Source organism: Sorex araneus, chromosome 5 (assembly GCF_027595985.1).
Source record: "Sorex araneus isolate mSorAra2 chromosome 5, mSorAra2.pri, whole genome shotgun sequence".
Classification (NCBI taxonomy): Eukaryota; Metazoa; Chordata; class Mammalia; order Eulipotyphla; family Soricidae; genus Sorex; species Sorex araneus.
In genome coordinates this window covers 19,573,198-19,588,416 of record NC_073306.1, presented here as the reverse complement: position 1 = coordinate 19,588,416, position 15,219 = coordinate 19,573,198, and the positions used below count along the sequence as shown (strand labels likewise).

The following is a 15,219-nucleotide window of genomic DNA, read 5'->3' as shown; positions in this document are numbered from 1 at the left end:
GGAACTTGGAAAGAGTTCAAGTCATTAAGGGCTACAGAGCATGGACTTGCCTGAGTTCTTGACAGGATTGGGGCAAAACGGCGACAAAAAGAGGAAAAGCTGCATGTCAAGAAAAAGATTAAATGGGGAAAAAATGACAAGGAAGGAAGTCCATGTTCTTATCAACACCCTGATGAAGCAGAGCACCAACCAGCTAAGAGTGGCTCTAGGCAATGTTCCCTAGAGCTCATCTGAATCTCAAGTTCATATCTCTGCTGACTTCTCATTTACATTGATCCTAAAGCGCATTGTCCAGATAAGTGACCAACACATTTACTGCCTATTTTCCAAGTAAAACTTTAACCATTTCCAAAACTCAGATCCACTCCAGGGAAGGACTCTGGCCTTTTGGCAGTAGCCTGACCTCATTTCTGGTTTTTGTCTCCTAGCCAGCATTGAGAAAGAACTTTCTCCCAGGCTGCTACTCAGCCTTGCCCTGACCTCTGGCCTTGCCCAGACATACGACCTTGCCCTGGCTCCTGGCCTTGACCCATGATGTTGGTTCCCTGGCTCTGATCCCTGTTGTTCTTAAGGAGTGACTGGTATCATCTTTGAAATATAATGCGGACATTGTGTAAACAGTCATCCTGGCCTAGCCTGGCCTTGTGTCTTCAGACCAGTGTGGGTCTCAACCATACCATGTTCCTTAGGCCCACAGGGGGCACTGCTACTGTATGATATTAGCTACACATATCTCCAGTGTGTATCTGGAACACTCCGAGTAGTGGTTCTACCCCAGCAATATTTATTGTTTTAAGACTGACCACACTGTTTTGAAGCAGACAGTGTCAATGGACACAATGTTTACTGTAAGTAAAAGAACAATACATGCCCTTTTTATGGTAGCTCAGGGCTCACAAAGCCCTTTCATGTGCATTATTTTATCATCACAATCGAGATCCAACCAGGAGGGAATGAGGATGTTCCCTTGGGAGCTACAGGATTGAACTCAGAGACTTGGTCAGACTTCTCAGCAAGGTTTAAGTGACAGAATTGACAGGCCCACCCACACCAGAGGGTCAGCCCTGAGTGAATGTCTCTAAACACTTGGTGCCCAGGTGCCTTGCTGGACTCACACTAGTCCCTGCATGTGTTGGTGAATAGACAGCTGGCCACTAGGGCTCACTCATTTTACTCCCCAAATAACCAACACCCACTGCATCTTCTGACCCTTTCTGGAGAACTGTGAGCCTCAACCCTTAAAACATCACCCCACCAGCAAATCCCACTACAAGCCTGATCTCAATTCAGAATTCAGATACCTTGGAAAAGTAGCTGAAATGTGGGTACTTTTCCATTTTTTGAGGTTCCAACTCATGTGACTCTTTATCTTCCATTCTTTTATCTGTGTCTTCATGATGAGGGCTGAAAAAGTATAAAGAGACCAGGGAATAAGAAAAGCTGAAGAGTGTGGAGCCACTCAGGCTTAATTCAAATGGATGGAAAAAATGAATTTGAACAGAGGTGAATGTCTTTTCTTAAGATGAGAGGAGCAAGATAAGGTTGATCGCTTCATTTTTCTGAGTTTCTACCTATCCCAAGGAAAGCCTAAGTGCCAATTCTCCTCCTTAAAAATCTCTTAAGAATCCTTAAGAATCTGAGCTCCTTGTCAGATTCCTAAAAACTTGTGTAATACTAAGAGGCTGAGCTCAGCACATGCATCTACACTTCTTGTGCTGTGTAATGCATGGAGCAACAGTCTGTCTGAGTGACTCTCAGTCAGGGCTGTAGAAAAATATTGGTTTGTTCTTTCTGCCTTGCCACAGGGAGCTTAGGTTTATTGGGTTACTCCCATCACAGTGCTCCCATTCTTCTGTGATCATTTGTAAACTTTTCTTTGTGCTCTGCTTCCCTAACTAATCAATCACCTTTATCTCCTAATCAGACTCTGTTAACTTGTAAATATTGCTATTCTCTTCTCCTTGAGTCCTTTGCATGGTTAATTCAGAACAAAGTCCTTTTTGTATAGACATAGGAAGACAGTCAATGCTATGCTTCTGTAACTTGGGAGTTAATTGACTCCAAATAATATTCTCTCCTGGGCATCTGTTTTCTTGACTTACGCCTCAGTTAGCCTTACTTCCTAGCACCCCAGAAGCAGGGTCCTGACTAGAGATAGGATAGATCAGGGCAAGCTGTGAGCTACCCTGATGTTGAAATGGGCTGGGCCAAAGCGCCATAATACTTAACTATAAGTTAAAAGCATGGTCATGGACAAATTACGTCATGATCCAACAAGTAACAACTAGATTAGGACCCTGCTAGGGTTAGGAAAGACTAATCTGGCCTGAGCACTGTAGTCTGTGATCTATAGCGAGATGTCCCCAGGAGAGCCACCCTACCAGCTTAATGTATCTCTTACTGTGTCCGTACAAAATAACTAATATGAAGAAGTAGAATTAAGATGTTAATTAAGATGTTAATTAAATGATTATTGGACTAAGGAAAGGAGAAACACAACCTAGGTGGTATTTTTCCCTTGAGTGGAGGGCTTTCATATGCCAATTGTGCTACCAAACCTGGGTCTGGTTGCTACTCCCAACGTGAAGAAGTTGAGAGAGATGAAAGCAGTGAGTCTGAGCATGGAGAGATGAGCAGGGGGACAGGGGAGAAGAAGGTAGGGGAAGAATGCAGGAGCAGGCGTGTGGAGAGAATGGAATAAATGGCGACTGATAACCAACCAGCCTGGCCCTTGTTTCCTCCTTCGTCCACCCATGGCATCAGTTGTCCCGGGTGGGGAAGTGGCGCGAGACCACCGAACGCTGGTGGCAAGAGAGAGCCACGGGATTCCTAGTCGTTTACACACAGGGTTCGCACATGGGGCTCCATGGTGAAATGAGGGCCGGCATGCATGTGTGTATAGAAATCAGCTCAATGAAGAAAAATGGGGAAGAATCAAAGTGCAGAGGGCAATGGCTGAGCCCAGGACCATGGGGAGAGTGCTGGGATCATTGTCATCCACGTGAGAGTTCCTGTGTTCACTTAAGTGGACGGGATTATCCTACCACCACACTAACACGAAAGGGGGGTGGCGTGGGGAGAAGGAATTCATGAAGGAAACTGGAAGGGGTGGCCAGAGAGCGGCCAGGCTCCCATTCAAATCACCAGGAAGCTGCTCTGGGGAGAGGGTAAGTGTTGTTTGACCCCATGACTGTGCACTCGTGTCAGCCCTAATGTGCCTCTAAGGTGGACAGGAGGCAGGATTGAACACTCAGATGTAGGGAGGCCTGATCTGGGCCCAGGAAGAACAAGAGGTGCAGAAAGCCCAAGAGTGAGGAAGAGTGGGCCCCATCCACAAGGAGTTCGTGGACAAAAGAAGAGGGAGGAGGAACCACAAGTTAGCAAACATGGCTTACAGTGACATCTGTGTAAACAGGTGTCCTCCTCAAAGGGGCACCACAGGGAAGGGGCTGATGAAGAAGGCAAGGAAGACTTCTTAGAGAAGGGTTATTAGATAGTCAAGAGACGTTTGTAGCAATTATGTTGGGCTGAGTTAGTGAATTAAATGAGCAAATGCAAAGAAACTTGACACAGCGGCACATTTTAGGAACTGCAGGGTTTTGTTGTTTTGTTTGGGGGACTACACCTGACTGTGTTCAGGACTTACTGCTGGCTCTGCCCTCGGGAATACTCTTGGCAGGGTTCAGCGGACCATATGGGATGCTGGAAATTGAACCCAGGTCAGTCATGTGCAAGGAAAGTGCTCTACTTACTGTACTATCAATCAGGTCTGAGGAATTACAGCTTCTCAGAGATCCATGTGCTTGCCAAATGTTACAGCTTGGCACTAACCCTGAAAATCCCGAGGTCCATGGCTAGACCCCAAGTGCTACCCAGCTTTACTAGGGGGCAGATGTCTGCTCCTGTTGGGGACTCCTGGGTGTTTGCTGAGTGAATTGTGGGGTGAGAATGAGGGACAGGGAGTGGTTGGGCAGGACTCAGAGCACTTTAGCTGCAGAGTCACTTTCTATAGCTGAAGTGGAAACCTACTTGCCCAAAAAGCACATGAAAAGAATGCTCTACATCACTAATCACCAGGGAGATGTGAATCAAAACAACAACAAGATATCATCTCACACCACAGAGACTAGCACACATCAAAAAGAATAAGAACAACCAGTGCTGGCGTGGATGTGGGGAGAAAGGGACTCTTTTTCACTGTTGGTGGGAATGCCGACTTGTCCAGCTTTTCAAAAAATAATAGGGGCATTCCTTCAAAAAGTAGAAATTGAGCTTCCATGTGAGCCTACAATGCCACTTCTGAAAATATATCCTGAGGGTGCAAAAAAAGCACAGTAGAAATGACATCTGCACTTGTATATTCATTGCAGCACTGTTCACAATAGCCATAATCTAGAAACAACCTGAGTGCCTGAAAACAAATAACTGGTTAGAGAAACTCTGGTGCATCTATACAATGGAATACTATGCAGCTGTTAGGAAAGACAAAGTCATGAAATTTGCTTATATGTGGAGTTTGCTTAAGCCATGGAGAGTATCATGCTAAGTGCAATGAGTTAGAAATAGAGGGACAGACATGGAATGATTGCACTCATTTGTGGAATAAAATAACATAATATGAGACTGACACCCAAGGACACTAGAGACAAGGGCCAGGAATATTGCTCCATAGTTGGAAGCCATCCTTGTGAGTATGGGGAGAAGGAAACTGGAATAGAGAAGGGATCACTAAGTCAATGATGGTTGGAGGGATCATTAGGGATGGGAGATGTGTGCTGAAGAAGATAAAGGACCAAAAATGATAGCCTCTCAGTATCTATATTGCAAAACATAATGCCCAAAAGTAGAGAGAGAGTATGGGGGAAATTGTCTGCCATGGAGTCAGGGGGAGGGTTGGGATGGGGGGTATAGTGGGGACATTGGCGGTGGAAAGTGTGCAGTGGTGGAGGGATGAGTGCTCACTCACTGCATGACTGAAATGCAAACACAAAAGGTCTGTAACTGTATCTCATGGTGATTCAGTAAAAATAAATTTAAAAAAAGAAAACTACTGGCCCATCAAGCAAAACCAGTTCTACCATGAGTAGTTTGGTGTTTATGAATGCTTTTTCCTTTTGCAGCTGAAACTCACCCAAGTTCACCATGGAGAGAACTTTTCCAAGGCTGAAATGAAAGAAGAAAAAAAAATAGTGATTTTTTTTCATCCATCTACGCAAGCGAAGGCCTCTGTGGTTGGGGTTCTGATCTTCAGAGATGAGACTAAAGGGAAGCAGGGAAGGTCTCCATGGAGAGCAAAGGTGACAAGGACAACTGAAAGTTACCAGTGGCATTGAACAGAAGCATTTCTGAAGTGAGGGCATGCCAGAGGCAGTGCATAATTAAACTAAGAAAGGAACTGCTCTCTGCATGTCTTTGCAGAAAGGCATCTGCAGAGTGAAGAACTTTAAAATCATCTGAGGAAATATGCATGTGTGGCATTTGAGTCGTGTTTCAGTGGGCGAAGCTGGTGTAAGTTCATGTGCAAGTTGGGGATGAGGGGATTTTCCAGCTCTGCACCTGTGTCTACTGAGCTCTCATATAACCCAGATTTAGGTTAAGTTCCATTATATTCATGTCCCATTCACCCTACACAGCCCCTCATTCATTCGGCTGTCATGTTTCTGGTGCTGTCCGTGAGCTGGAATCTAGACAAGAACCCTGAAGACACCAAAACATGTCTCAGCACTCAAAATGCAGCCCCAAGGGCAAGCCTTGGCATCTTCCTTGCTGGGGGAGGCCTTGCAGGCTTCCCCATGGACATTGGGTCTGATTTCCCATAGCACTTTAGCATAGGGCCCGGTAGCACTGGCAGGCATATCAGAGGGGCCAGGCTAGTGTCTTTGAAATATAATTTAACCCCTGGACTGCTATAGCATGTCTGTGGAATAGAAGCAGTGGGAGAGTGTCCAGGCAAAAGAGGATTCAGTGCTGTTCCATGTGCAACAAGTGCCTGTACACAGTGGGGAAATGATAAATGAGGGTATTCCCCCAGCTAGACATCAGCTATTGATGGTAGAAAGAAAGAGAGATGGTCAAGAAAGTGAGCATGACTCCAGGAAATGGACCTATGGTTCTATGCGGGGGAGGCAATGAATTCTGACCACCCAGAGGGCCTGGAGTAAGCAGCTTCTGCAGAAGGACCAGAACTGGGCCTGCTTCACGCTGTGTGGCTTGAGGGCTTCAAGTTACCAAGAAAGTTGAGTCTTGAGTCCTGACACCTAGGTCTACCTTTCCAGCTTAAAAGTACTGGGATGAATGTAACTCCTTTTCGAGGGTGAAGGTCTAAAAATTGAAAAGGGTTGCATGTGCTTTGATGTTGCATGGGATAGAAAATGGTTATTTAAAGAATTTATTCAGACAGTTTTATTTGTTGCTGATCTTTCTAGATAAGTGAAGCATTTGGGAGGTGGGGGTTATTGGGTACTACTCCTGGCTCTGTGCATAGGAGTTACTCTGGATAGTGCTTGGGGGACCATATGTGGTGTCTGGAACCAAACTGGGTCAGCAGCATGCAAAGCAAGTGCTTTAACCTTAGTACACATCCCTTTGGCCCCCAAAGGAGTATTTTGATGGAATGTTTCTGTTCTTATAAATAGGAATTACAGTATCTCTCTGAGTTTTCTAGCTCTAAAATGCATATACAGAAGAACAGTCCTTTTCAGTAAGTGTAAGAAAACCAAAGCACATGGACCAGAGAGAAAGTATAGGAATTAAGATGCATGCAGTGGTCCCCACTTTAACATGCCCCCCCGCCCCCTCCATACACACACTGTGTGGTCCCCCAAGCACTATCAGAACTGATTCCTTAGCACAGAGCTGAGGGACTTCCTAGCTCTGCCAAGTGTAGAAAAAACTCCCCCAAAGAAAAAGAAAAAACTGGTGGAAAGAAGTAGAGGGATCGTTCCATTACACTGTTGGCTGTGAGAAAGGGGAGATGCTTCACGAGGCCACAGGTGAGTGGGTGGGAGTGGGGTGTTTGCTAATGGCTCCCTGACGCGGTCACCGTCACCCTCATTCTCCTAGCGATCCTGTGGATCACTCACCTGTCCTTGGTTATGATCATCTATGCAGCAAAGCTGCTCACAAGCTGAACACGAGCTCCCTGCCAGCATGAACTCAACCCCTCTGCCCTAGGCTCCCAACAGCTTCTAGGGAACCTTTTCACTGTGGACTTTCACCGCATTCCTACCATGGCCCCAGAGGTGGGTCTGGGACAACCCCTACTCTGCCGTGAGACAATGGAGATTCAAGAGTCTACACCATTGCCACTCTGATGGGTCCTGACGGAATAGTTCCATGGCCTCCACCACCAGGGCATTTAGCGCTGAGACCTCATGAGCCCAGAAAGCTTGCCAGGAGGGATCTGGTTGTGTTCTTGAGAGAAAGCGCAGGGTACACCAACTCAGCTTGTGCCAAGGAACCTGCCTCCAGATGAATAGTCAGAAGAGAACCCTCTGGTGCTGGGGCATGAAAGGCCGGGAAGGGGAACCCCAACTGCACTCATCCCACATTGGTCTCTGGTGCACCAAGACTCAGAATTTCAGTTGCTGGGGGCTGGAGAATTTCAAACATATTCAAATTCTAGGCCTTTGCTTTTCTTCCCAAAGAAGCAGCTTTAGAATGAATGCTACGTCCTTGCATTCGTCATAAATCTGGTCAAGAAAAGCAGCAGATACCTTTTGGAGTTCCGGGAGTTCAACCTCATAAGTTGCTGAAATTAAAAAAAAAAAGAAGAATTATTTCCATCCATTCCTCACCAGACCCAGACTGCAGCAATCATGCAAGGGCTTAGCGTGCGGGATTCTCAGCCTTTGAAACACTGATCCCCAGAAGAAAGCTTTGCCTAAGTGGTTTGGGAAATTCTCAGGTCATTGACCATGATAGCTTTCATTTCAGTGGGGATTTCCAGAAAGAAATGTGGAGTCAATGCAAACAGAAAATTTTTCCCTTTTTGGTTTTGGTAAACACATACATAGTTAATGCTTAAGAGAAAGCCTGGAATTTAGTGGTAACAATGCAGAAGCAAACTCAAAAGGAAGAAGAAAGTGGGGGAGGGATTGGCGGGGGGGGGGAGGGGGGAGACAAGACCAGGAAAAGCCTAAGTAACAAATCAACTCCATTTCATGCCTCAAAGAAAGCATTTTAGTTCCTCAAATACAGCTTAAAAAGAGAAGACTCGCCAACTACGATTCAGGATGTGAATGGCATCATGCCAACCTTAATTATTAACCCACACAAGCAGTTGGCACAGACTCTGGGTTCAAAGGCCATTTCTGCCACTTACCACCTGTGGGAGACCAAGAGTGAGTCCAGTTCTTTGAGTTTCATTTTGCTCCCCTAAGAAAAAAACGGTCCATTGCTATGAGCATAACAGAGTTAATGAGGAGATGGAAGTGACGGCAGCCAAGTAACCAACTGTAGCAGAGCAACAATGGCAAAGGCTAGGCAGGATTTCTGCAAGGATACACTTTGACTTCATCCATGCTGAATCAAAGCGTTTTGTTCCATTGCTACTTGCTTTCAACACTGTTTTAGAGCAGCGGCTGGAGAGAGTACAGCAGCTGCTGCACGTGCCTTGTACAGAAAAAATAGTAAGGTTTTTGCCTTGCACACAGTCAACCCAGGTTCCATCCCCATCACCGTATGTGTTCCCCTGGGACCCTCCAGGAATGACCCTTAAGTAGAGCCAGGAGTAATCTCTGAGCATTGCTGGGTGTGTCTCCGAAACAAAAAAGCAAAAATATAAACAATAGGTTTAACAATTAATCTATTAAAAATCTGCTTATAATGCAATTTTGTATCATTTCCATTCCAAGTGTGGGTTTCTTTTCTAATTTAAAAATGACATGAGTTCTCCCTCCTCCAATTTACTTACCCCTCTATTTTTCAAAGAATTAACAAATTATTATCTTTTTTTTCTTCATTTTTTAATAAGTGAGTCACCATGAAGGTACAGTTACAAATTTACCCAACTTCGTGCTTGTATTTCCCTCATACAATGTTCGAGAACCCATCCCTCCACCAGTGCCCATTCTCCACCACCAATGAACCCAGTATCCCTCCCACCCGTCCACCCCTCACCCCACCCCGCCTCTGTGGCAGGGTATTCCATTTTGTTCTCTCTCCTTTTGGGTGTTGTGGTTTGCGATAGGGGTATTGAGTGGCCATCGTGTTCAGACTCTAGTCTACTTTCAGCATGCTTCTCCCTTCTCACGCGGGGTACCCAACCACATTTTACTTGGTGTTCCCTTCTCTATCCGGGCTGCCTTTCCCCCAGCATGTGAGGCCAGCTTCCAAGCCATGGAGCCAACCTCCTGGTATTACATACTACTATTCTTGGGTGTTAGTCTCCTACTCTGTTATTTTATATTCCACAGATGAGTGCAATCTTTCTATGTCTGTCTCTCTCTTTCTGACTCATTTCACTTAGCATGATACTTTCCATGCCGATCCACTTATATGCAAAGTTCATGACTTCATCTTTTCTAACAGCTGTATAGTATTCCATTGTATAGAAGTACGAAAGTTTCTTTGACCACTCATCTGTTCTCGAGCACTCGGGTTTTTATCCAGATTCTGGCTAAACAAATGATTATCTTTTGACTTTTCCTTACTGCCTTGGTGGGAGGAGGAGGAGAAGGGGGAAATATCATGTCTTAGAAGTGGTGAAACCAATGCTCTGAGAAATCTGAATCGTCAGGCTAATGAAAGAGGATACCCTATGTCAGTAATGCTCTCATAATTTGACACCGTTCTTCAACAAAGTAAAGTAAAGCTTTGGAAAGTTTTTCATTATTAAAACTTGCTCTCAGTCTAGGAATACAGACTATTAAGGACCATTCTCAGAAGGGACTAAGAAATGACATTGCAGGCGATGCAACCTGCAGAACTGGAACCTTCTCTCGCTTCCCAGTTAGAAACCTCTCTCTGCACCAACAGTTTTTTTTTTTTTTTTTTTTTTTTTTGCTTTTTTGGGTCACACCCAGCGATGCACAGGGGTCACTCCTGGCTCATGCACTCAGGAATTACTCCTGGCGGTGCTCGGGGGACCATATGGGATGCTGGGATTCGAACCCGGGTCGGCCGCGTGCAAGGCAAACGCCCTACCCGCTGTGCTATCACTCCAGCCCCTGCACCAACAGTTTTAACTGCGCTGGGGAAAGGGGGACAAAGACCACAAGATGGGCCTCAGTAACACTCTGGCTATTTGTATCATAACACATTTTGTAGCCCCCATTTGTAGCCTTAGCTCTTCTCTAGTCCTGACTCCCTGTGTGTCCCCCCCCCCCCAAACTTTGCTTTACCTCCCTTCCACCTGGAGGCAAGATGCTTGGTACTTTTATAAAAACAGTAATAAAAAGCAGTTACTTTTTGTTTAGAGTGAGGGAGACACCTCTGGCAGTGCTCGGGGCTTAGCTCTGGCTCTGCACTCAGGGATCATTCCTGTCAGGGCTTGGGGGACCATATGTGGTCCCCAAGATCGAATCTGGGTCAGCCCTTTTGCAAGGCAAGCACCCTACCTGCTGTACTATCGCTCTGGATCCCAGTTATATTCTCTAACCGGTCAAGTTAGCATGTACAGCTAAACGTTTAAATGCGTGATTTCACTGACTTCCCAGGCCAATCTAGAACTGTATCTTTCAGACTGTACTTCCCAATACAAGGGCTCTGCTGAGGTGGCATGGAGATCCTCATGGCCAGCTTGTAGCAGAGAAGTTGGCTTAAGTACCTGGATGATATTCCATTGAGAGGAATGACTCTGTGATAAAAGAAAGTTTGAAAGCCAAATCTTCACGGAATGACCTTAGTGAATTTGTTTGTTTGTTTATTTGGTTTGGGGGTCACATCAGTAAAACTCAGGCATTACTCTTGGCTTGGGTTTGATGCCCAGGATCAAACCCGGGTCAGCAGCATGCAACTACCTACTGTACTATCTCTCTGGCCCCCTTCTTATTTCTCTGGATATGTTTCCTCCTCAGTAAACTTAGAATATCATGTTATTTTATCAGTGATACTTACCAAGTTTTAAAAGTTTCCTGTATTCCTATATTTCTGAAAGATTTTAAAAAATCATAATGGAAAATGAATTTCGTACTTTTCTGCATGAAATAATATAGAATTATGGGATGTTGATCAGTATTTCAATATGATAGGGCGCATTGATTAATTTTAAATATTAGGCTTGCTCTTCAAGCCCATGATCTCCCTTGAATATGTATCTTGCTTGCCTGTCTCTAAGTCTTTTGCTGGCTTTTTCCAGACTGGAGAAGAGAAGCTTCTCTCTTGAACATATACCTCCTCTCTTTCTTGCTCCGCCCATCTTTTGAAGTAAGTTTTGTTCAATAAAAACCATCTTGCTTCACTAAAATAAACATTAAGCCAATCTTGGAACCAGAAAACAAATGACACTTGAGCCTAGTGTAAAATTCCTTTTATATCTTGCGGAATCTTTTTTGTTAATGTTTTGTTAAGTATTTTTATGAATATGCTTATGAAGAATTTTGACATGCAATTATCTTCTTTTGTACTGTTTCTGGCTGTGTTTGGCATTAGGGTAAATACCAGCTTCCTAGAATGAATAAGATGTGTTTCCTCTCCTAGTTTTCTAAAAGATATTGTGTAGACTTGGTGTTAATTCTTTAAACATTTGGTGGAGTTCTCCAGTGAAATCAGCTGGACTTAGAACTTTTGTGTGAGTTTTAAAATAAGAATTCAATTTCCTTAATAGTCATAGTTATTCAAATGATTTATGTTGAGTTGTTGTAGTCTGCACTTTTTTGACGAATTGTTCCATTTTTATCTAAGTTGTCAAATTTTTATATGTAGAGTTGCTCATAATATTCCCTTATTATCCTTTTGATGCCTGCAGGGTTTTAATGATCTGTTTCATTCTTGATAGTGTTAATTTGTATCTTCTTTTTTGTTTCTTTGTCAGTCTTGCTGGGGGTTTGTCACTTTTATTGATCTTTTCAAAGAACAAGCTTTTGGTTTCTTTGATTTTCTCTATTGTTTCTATTTCTAATTATTTCTATTGTTCTCTATTATTTCTTTGGTTTTATTGTTTTTCTGTTTCAACTTCATTTATTTCAGTTATTTTATTAATATATTTCCTTCCACTTGCTTTGGATCTATTTTTCTCTTCAGTTTTCTGATTTTTAAAGGCAGGGTCTTAGATTTAAGGGTTTTCCTACTTTGAAATGTATCTAGTAATAAGTATTACTTAAACCATCCCCATTTCCATGATGTTTAGGAAATATAACCTACGGGCTGGAGTAATAGCACAGGAGGTAGGGTGTTTGCCTTGCATACAGTCAACTTGGGTTCGATCCCCAGCATCCCATATGGTCCCCCAAGCATTGCCAGGAGTGATTCCTGAATGCAGAGCCAGGAGGAACCCCTGAGCATCACTTCCTGAGTGACCCAAGAAGCAAAATAAATAAATAAATAAAACCTAAAAAAAAAGGAAATATCACCTCATTCTTTTAGGATGAAATGAACACATTTTCTTCATTTTCCTTTGTCTGAGAATATCTTGATTTCTCCCTCACTTTGAGTTTATTTATTAAGTTTATGACTTAAACATATTCCAATATTTTGTATTTTCATTTGCATTCTGTTCAATGTATGCTTTGATTTCCCTTCAGATACATTTTTGCCCCAGGTTTTGTTGGAAATGTCTTGTTTTGTTTCTAAATGTTTAGAGAGTTTTACATTATCTTTTGGTTATTGATCTCTAATCTTTTTACCTAAAAACGTACTTGGTAAAGTTTCAATTCATTTACGTTTTTTTATTTCTTTACAAATGGTTTATGTTCAAAGAAGAATGGAAGGAGCAGTCTACAAACTTGAAGCTGTAGAAGTTCCTCAGTCTGACTAGAGAAAATATGATTGGGGGAAAATCTGAGCAGAACTTCCATGACTTACTGGACAGATACGTTTCCCACTGGAGCCCTGGAGAGGGAAGGGAGAAGAGGAGGTAAGAAAAAACTCAAAAAGTGCAGGTCCGGAGTTCGGTTTATTTTGGAATCTGCTTAATGTCTGCTTGAAAAGTATAGAGATTTTTACTCTTGCTCTTCACTCTACAGATGTTGAGTAGGTCTAATTTATTGATTGCCTGGATGAATTTTTCTGTATCCCTGATGATTTTCTGTATGGGTGTTGTATAGTTGTTGACAGGGGAGAATTAAAGTTTCAGATTGTAAGCACTTGTTTATTCATCAGTTTTGATTGGTATTTTTTTTTGTCTGAAGTTTACTTTCACTGTTAAAACATATGCCACATCTCTTCTCCTTTGATTAATGTTCTATGATATATTGTTTCTGATATATATATATATATATACATATATGCATTTTACTTTCAATCCACCTATCCTATTTGAAGTGAAGTTCATTTGGACAGCATATCATTTTCAGCAGTTTTATCATTTTTTTTTTTTTTTTGCTTTTTGGGTCACACCTGGCGATGCACAAGGGTCACTCCTGGCTCTGCACTCAGGAATTACCCCTGGCGGTGCTCAGGGGACCATATGGGATGCTGGGAATCGAACCCGGGTCGGCCGCGTGCAAGGCAAACGCCCTACCCGCTGTGCTATCACTCCAGCCCCCTCAGTTTTATCATTTTTAAAAACCTACTTTCCTGATCTAGGAAATTTAGATAATTAATGCAATCAATGTAATTACTAATAAGTTAAGGCTTAAGTTTGCCTATTATCCCATTAGTTTTGTTTTCTATTTGTTTTATTTTTTTGCTTCCCTATTTCATATTTCTTACCTACCTGTGTTATCCTTATCCTATCTACTTGAATATTATTTTTAGAATTCTTTGATTTCTCTAGAGTGTTTTGATTATATCTCATTGCATGGTGTTTGTAGTGGTTATTTTATGGGTTACATTATATATGTATATATACATATAACTTTTTGCAGTGTAGAAAAATCATTTTCTTTTATGTACCCTAATTTTCCCTTTAAAATTGTGCTTTTTATTTCCTTTACTTGCATTTAAAACAATACTGGATGGTACAAATTTCTGCTTCAACCATCAGACACAATTTGGTAAACTCAAGAGAAGAGAATATGTCTCATATATGCATGCTTTTATTCTTTCCATTGTTCTTTCTTCTTTCTTTTCCCATTTCCCCATTTCCTTGCTGTTTAGGAAATATCACCTCATTCTTTTAGGATGAGGTAAACACATTTTCTTCGTTTTCCTTCATCTGAGAATATCTTGATTTCCCTTTCACTTTGAAGGATATTTTCACTGGTAATAGGATTCTGAGTTGATAGTTCTTTTGTTTTCACTCTTGAAAAATGTTGTATCGCTTCCTTCTGGCTTTCCCGGGCTCTGATGATAAATACACTGCCATTCAAATTGCTTTTCACTTACAGGTCATGTGTCATTTCTCTTACTGCCTTCAAGCTTTGTATTTTCAGAACTTTGATGATCATTGTTTGCACAGATTGAGTTTATCTCATTTGGGGTTTGTTCAGTTTCTTGAATCTGCTGTTTCATGTGTTTAGCCAAATTTGTGACAGTTTCAGCAACACTTTTTGAAGTTTGCTGTTACCTTCTCTTTTCCCTTCCCCTTCCAGGGCTCCAGTGGAAAATGTATCTGTCCAGAAAGCCATAGAAGCTCTGCTCATATTTTTCCCCAACCACATTTTCTCTTTGATGGTCAGACTGAGGAATTTCCTATAGAAATTTCAAGTTTCTAGATGGTTCCTTCCATTCTTCCTTGAACATGAACAATTTGTAAAAAATTGTTCTTTCAGCTCAAAACTTTCCATTAATTTCTTTCTTTACCTCCTCTGTTTCATTGCTGACTTTCGATTGATTCTGACTCCCCCCGCCCCCTTTGCTTCCTTTTCTCACAGAGGAATTTTTCTAACAGCAGCTTCAAGATGTGACAGACTATCTGAATACCTCAGGCCTCTTCTCATTGGCATGTACTGATGGCCTCTTCTTCACAGGGAGACTTTCTTGACTTGGTATGAGTGATTTGCTGTTGAAGGCTGGGCATCGTGCATTACATGAGGCTCTGGATCTAATCTAAACCTTCTCACTTTGCTCAATTTTTCTGGCAACAGAAGGGGGCAGGCATGCTATTCCTCCTGCCAGCTGGTTCTTCATGTCTTGACCTTTTTAATACCAACTGAGAAAAGGGTCCTCACCAATACT

General features: G+C 42.6%; 1 protein-coding gene across 1 annotated transcript in view; it reads right to left on the bottom strand.

The window, feature by feature from the left end:
• FYB2 (FYN binding protein 2) overlaps window positions 1-15,219 on the bottom strand; it is a 75,564-nt gene that overhangs the window by 26,358 nt on the left and 33,987 nt on the right. Inside the window, exons 6-7 of the mRNA XM_055138300.1 lie at window positions 7,633-7,750; window positions 1,302-1,404 (exon numbers count right to left, since the gene is read on the bottom strand). Of these exons, the coding sequence (XP_054994275.1) occupies window positions 1,302-1,404; window positions 7,633-7,750 (221 nt within the window). The remainder of the gene's footprint in view (window positions 1-1,301; window positions 1,405-7,632; window positions 7,751-15,219) is intronic.